The following is a 6000-nucleotide window of genomic DNA, read 5'->3' on the forward strand; positions in this document are numbered from 1 at the left end:
CCTCATATCCTTGAATGTGCTCTCTCGCTCTAATGAACTGATAGCAGATGATGATTTATGGATGTGAGGATCAAAGTTCAAGAGAATTATAACAGAGTCCAAATAAAACACAGACGCCAAGTCCAGCTGGTTAAAAACTTGTTTATTACAAGTTTTTGTCACAGCTAATAAACTGTCGATTTATGTGTTTTAGAGGGTTTTTACTTCCTGTAAAAACTTTGATAAGCAGCATGAAACTATAAACACACCAATATCATCTCAATGAAAACAAGAGTTATCTCAAGAAACTAATGTCTTAACATGTGACTCATATACATTACAGATACAGTTTGGCTCATATAAGCATGTGATACAGATCATAGAATATTTACAAAGAAACAACAAATCACACATAAAAAATGTTTTTTCATTACTTGTGTGAATGTGTGATGAAATGTGAACATGTTGCCCTGAGGTTCCTTACTTGTGTGTTGTTTACAGAGACATAACAGTCCTGTAAGAAGAAACTAGCTACAGATTATATGACACATAATATAAAATAATAAGAACTAGAATGTAACAAACTGCCAGTCTGCATGGGATGAAAGTGTGATCCACCCGTCGACAGAAAATGTGAAAACCTCATTATGAATGTCATTATCAAAACTGTATTACATGCTTTTAACTGATAATGTAATAATTATACCGACCCCTAATATAACACATCATTAGGTTAAAAACGATGTATTGACTCGAGTCATTATTTCATTCATTAGCTTCATTATTGTATCATTGGTTTAAAACATTGTACACTTGTGAGGTAAGTTTCACTGGCTGGTGCATTAATAAGGTTATTGTCAGAGAATTCATTACATTGCAGGTTTGAGTTGTCAAGCAACTTAAATTAATATTTAGTACATTTTGCAGAAGATATGAAATCATCTGGCTGTTACATATTATTAATGCTACAAAAAGACAAAAAAGAAGTAGAAAAAGAACGTCTGACTTACACGTTTTCACTGTGTGTAACAGGCAGTGGTGGAATGTAACTAAGTACATTTACTCAAGTACAGTAAAGTACAAATTTGAGGTACTTGTACTTTTTATGCAACTTTATTTCTACTCCACTACATCTCAGAGGCAAATATTGTACTTTGTACTGCACTAAATTTGTCTGACAGCTATAGTTATTAGTTACTTTTCAGATTACCCATACCATTCGTGTCCAGTGAAAACCACGTATCTCCAAATCTGGTGACTCTGAATTTAAATTTTCCTGATAAAATGAAGGATTGATTGTTCATTTACGGGTTTAGAAACTTCTACTTCTCAACACGAATTAACATTTTAAAAGCTTAGAGAACAGCGCTGTTGTTCTGAGCTGAATAAAAGCTGACTTTTTGGAGATACGTGGCTCTCACAGGACAGTGATGCATAGAATTTGATGCATCGCCGAGGATTAAACGACCCGAGAGTATATAAAGTAGTTTACTCAACTTTAAACACGTGCTGCAGTGAAGTGCAACAGACACATTAATGCAGCAGTGATGTTAATCTAAAAGCGTCAGATAGACAGCGAGCATTCTTCTACTTGACACTGTGACCTTGGTAAGAAGAGATGACTGGACTGAGTTTGAACGCTGATGTTTGCACAGTATGTGTGTGAGCAGCAGTTATGGATGATGATATTCCCCCTGAAATTTCCCCCCATTGACACTGACAATCAGAAGGCAGTGTACTGATCGTCCCTGTGATCACATATTGATCACATGACTCTACAAGCGTCCCCCCTTGCTGGCGTAGGAGTGGTCGTCTTGCTGTGTCTCTTCCCTGTGAGCGCCGCTGTGCCGAAGCTGAGGCCTTGGAAGGCGCTCAGTAGGTTGAAGCCGTTGTCCTTGGTTTTGGTTTCGGGATGAATGATCTTTGACAGCTCACGGGGGAGCGACACCTTCCCGCCAACGGACCTCAGGTGGTTCATGTCCTTGGAGCTCTAGTTGTGAAGGAAAAACAGAAGAAGAAGAAGAAGAAGAGGGTTGAAAGACTGAATATGTGACAAAAAAAAAACAACTTCATGATCTAACTGAACTCTGGACTTGTCGACATTATGCACACCCATGCTAAGATGGGGAACTTTAAGAGAAAGAGTGCCTTCCTCAGCAAAGGCTGCACAGGCTGCTGCATTTATTTTGTTAATAGAAATGTTTAAATCTGTGTTTGAGCCTGAAACCGCATGCATCACAATGCACAAAATATCTAAACACTGTTTGACAACATAGGAGAAAGTGTAAATATTTCATTAAAGACTGAAAGGTACACAAGTTTGAATGTGAATCTCAAAATACATCATTAAATCTTACAGGAACAGTGGGAATTTACTTTCAAACAGGAAATGAATACGACAATGAAAAGCGTGTGTGGATTTTTCTTTTTTACTACAAACACAAACACAGACCTCAGACAGCTGATATTTTCTCCTGAAGTGCGCCCTCATAGCTGCTCTCTCTGCATTCTTCTGAGCGTTCATTGCCTCCCTCAGCTTTCTGTAAACACAGACGGCAAAGCATAAATCCACCTGACATATCGCAGGCCGAATTTAATCAAGCAATATCTCCACAGGTGACTTGAATCAACTTGATTGATTTTAGCTGCCTTCTCTAATGAAAGCAAATGACAGCTGCTGCAGATAGAACCATTAGAAAAACGTCACAGCTAAAAACGAAGTTCATACAGTTGTTGAATTTGTTTCCCACAAAAATCAGTTTTCCCATTTCCACACAAATGTTGCACTTTTTATTTGTTTTACATTTCAACAAAAAATCTCAATCTTTTACTTAACATATTAAGATTGTACAAAACATATGATTATCTTAAGCTATGATCCATTATTATAGAAATCACCTAAAGGTAAATAATTAAAAAAGAGTTCATCCTGAGCAGCTAGAAAAGTGAAATACTAACACAGTACAACACACACGGTGACCTTTCTCTGTAGTAAACATTTGATATTCAAGTACATTTAGCTCATAAATCTTAAATAACACTTTCAATATAGGACTTTTACTTGTAATGAAGTATTTTCACAGTGTATTTTTACTTAAAGGCAGAATGAGTAGGATCTGTCATTTGCAGTTTGCAAACACAACATACAAAATAATTACTTGTCATGATAATAACAGGAGTAATCTGTCGAGTTACAAACAAGCCAGCAGCAACATTACTTGTGTTAGTGTCCAGACGGGAGAATTCGGCTTCTGACTTGTGATAGAAATTCATGAGCACAGAGGGACGTTTGAGTCTGCGTCTTTTATGAAAGCCTGAATTTATGCTTTGACATGTGGTTGATGTGAGAAGCCTCAGTGCCCTTCACACTTGACAAGTTTTATGTTGAGAAGCTCCCGCCTGTCTGGAGGTGACGATAAGATGTCAGCCTCGTCAAAGTAACACACACACACACACACACACACACACACACACACACACACACACACACACACACACACACAGCCTGCCTCCTGCATAGAGCCGTGATGACAGCAGATTCTGTATGATGTAGAATAAACTGTGTAAAGCCAAGTGAATGTAAGGGTACTTTAAGATTTCAGTACTTGACTGTGTCCAATATCAGATTTATGTGAAATAAACTGAAATATTCAAGTAAAGACAAATTGAGCTGAGCAAGTTGTTGTTGTTTTACTCATAAAGTGAAGACTGACCCTAAGTTTTTCCACATCACGACCCAGAATGGCTGGGGGCTACACACCCACTGCCCAGAGGCTGACACCCGAAATGTCCAAGACACAGCAAAACCAGGAAATACAGGCTCAGGCTCCGGTCTCTGTAGATACAGGGCACACTTGTAGCAGCTCATAAATGATGAATGAGAAGGATTATTTTTCTGCTCATTCTGCCTTTAAGTGAAGGATCTGAATCCTTCGTCCATCTCTGCATGCTGTGTTTCTACAGTATGAGTCCACTTGCCTCTCCTTCTCCAGGTCTGCCTGGTACGAGCAGATGACTGCCGGGTCTTTGGGGTGTGCAGTGCGGAGAGGAGGGGTCCTCCCCAACCTGTTGCACGTTCCTCTTCCTCCCCCTCCTCTTCCTGTCATGTTTCTGCGTTTGGCACATAACTTCCTCTCCTTCACCCCCGACACACAGCTGGTCAGCCTCCTGATGGGCGTCCTCAGTGACTTCTTTGCTCTCACCATAGACTCCATGATGCACCACAGCTCTCTGGACGGGAGGGAGTGAGCGTCGCTACTTCTTTGACAGATGATGGGTAAATATAGAAAGGTTTTGTCCTTCGCTCATGTTGTGTTTCTCCGACAGGACAAACTCAGGACGCACACGGTGTCACGTCCGGTGGCGGCAATAACTCAGGTTGAGACATACCAAGGACAAGGACGGCATTCAGACAAGGCTCAGACAGACAGACTTAGCAAACACACTCTCTCACACACACCTGCTTACAGAGATGACATATGCAGATGAAGTGTTTGTCATCTAGAGGAAACGGAAGGAGAAAGATGGAAACCACACAAGAACAAAAAAAATGATAAAAGTCAGGTTCAGTTTAAGCAGGTCACCTTTTCACTCACTATTCATCCACACACAGTACTAACTTGGTTTAGCATGTTGGTCCAGTCCAGACTTTTCTTACCTGTGCAAGAGGCCACAGTTGGCCAAAGGCTCACAGCATAAAATCCTGATAAATCCCCAGCCAGATGGCTTCAACCACAGCCAGACAATCCACCAAAGCTTTAGAACAAATCAGAGAAAACAAAGAAGAAATGACTGAGGACTCTCCATAAGACGTTGAGCCTGTGGTCCTCGGCCCTCTCGGGAGAAAATCACTGTTTTCCGGTCCAGGTTTAAGCCTCTGCTTCTTCTGCTTCCCTCCCGCAGACTCGCTCCACTCTTGAACACCCCCAACTCTTCTATACAGATTACCACTTAAAGGACTTAATGAGGGGAATCTCGTTAGCTGTGGCAGGGAATGCACCCGATGACTCACGTGTTTGTGATGAAGACTTAGAGACTTTAGCTGATGTCATGTTGAGTGACACATGCTAACGTCAGTCTTGTTCCTGTATTTAGAGTCTTATTTGTGCTCTTAAAATCCTGCAATATCTGCACCTTTTCACTTCCTTACAGAAACACAATCAGTATTTGGTTCACTGAATAGTCAGAGATGAAGAGATGAGCACAGGCTTGAGGAGAGGAAATGAAACAAAGAGACACCTGGATGGAGAGAGTCTGGCATGAGACAGCAGAGTCTGAGTCATAGAGAGATAAGAGAAAAATATTGATCTCTGGACCAAACTGGACCAAAAAAAGCTTCCCAAAACGTCAAAGAGGAAGTGACAGTGTGAGGCCACCTCCCTCTTTTTCTCCACCAAACAAAAATATGTCAATGCTGAAGCTTAGTTAAAGATGCACAGCATGTTTTTCCCCATTCTCTGCTCCATAAAGGACGAGGCACCCAGGACGAGGATTAGGGAGAGAAATGAGAACGTACCTGATTTTGTGATGCAACTTTAGAGGTGACGAAAACATGTTCATCTGCACACACGCATAATGGATCAGATATGATTCATTTTATTCAAAACTGTAAAAGACACAAGAAGGAACAATTTTCTGTTGCATTGCAGATGCAGTATTTAGGAAATCATCTGAGGAATCTTTTTTTAGTCCCCCTTTTCTCTCTCTCATGAATCATTTTTAGTCCATTTTTTTTCTACTAATCCACTGATTTTCTTCATTTTTCATTGGTTATTTAATGTGCGTCTATAATAACATGGACAGACAAAGACTACTTCAGTTTTTATATTAGTATCATATAAACATTAATAAAATGTTTCTAACATACTATAATGTAGTTGTAAGCAGATATATTGACATTTAAAGGGTTTTGTGTACAGTATTTGTCAACATTTATGACTTGCACATCTGTATTTTACTATATTGTCAGTCAGAATCATTTTATACACCAGCCTCCACTTATGGGTGCCCACAGGAGGAGTT

The 6000-nt window shown here is 40.0% G+C and overlaps 1 protein-coding gene across 2 annotated transcripts; it reads right to left on the reverse strand.

Moving 5' to 3' along the window:
- Positions 1–126: 126 nt before the first annotated feature.
- Positions 127–4891, reverse strand: LOC143325238 (complexin-3-like). Of its 2 annotated transcripts, none has more exons than XM_076738193.1 (4): positions 4637–4891; positions 3958–4479; positions 2432–2519; positions 127–1969 (listed from the first exon to the last, which is right to left on the reverse strand). In XM_076738193.1, the coding sequence occupies exons 2-4, from the start codon at positions 4191–4193 to the stop codon at positions 1745–1747; spliced, it is 549 nt and encodes a 182-aa protein (XP_076594308.1). In that variant the 5' UTR covers positions 4194–4479; positions 4637–4891; the 3' UTR covers positions 127–1744. The 2 variants fall into 2 exon arrangements, with proteins under 2 accessions (XP_076594308.1, XP_076594309.1); XM_076738194.1 differs by having other exon boundaries at positions 2432–2515; positions 3954–4479.
- Positions 4892–6000: the final 1109 nt, after the last annotated feature.

The sequence above is a fragment of the Chaetodon auriga genome, chromosome 8 (assembly GCF_051107435.1).
Source record: "Chaetodon auriga isolate fChaAug3 chromosome 8, fChaAug3.hap1, whole genome shotgun sequence".
Taxonomy (NCBI): domain Eukaryota; kingdom Metazoa; phylum Chordata; class Actinopteri; order Chaetodontiformes; family Chaetodontidae; genus Chaetodon; species Chaetodon auriga.

Bases quoted from the DNA above. Each gene is read 5' to 3' on its own strand.
- LOC143325238 (XM_076738193.1), bottom strand. From the start codon at position 4,193: ATGGAGTCTATGGTGAGAGCAAAGAAGTCACTGAGGACGCCCATCAGG. The intron at 2,520-3,957 runs GCAAGTGGACTC...CTGTGTTTACAG, and splicing joins GCAGACCTGGAGAAGGAGAG to AAAGCTGAGGGAGGCAATGA. The intron at 1,970-2,431 runs GTCTGTGTTTGT...CTTCACAACTAG, and splicing joins GAAAATATCAGCTGTCTGAG to AGCTCCAAGGACATGAACCA.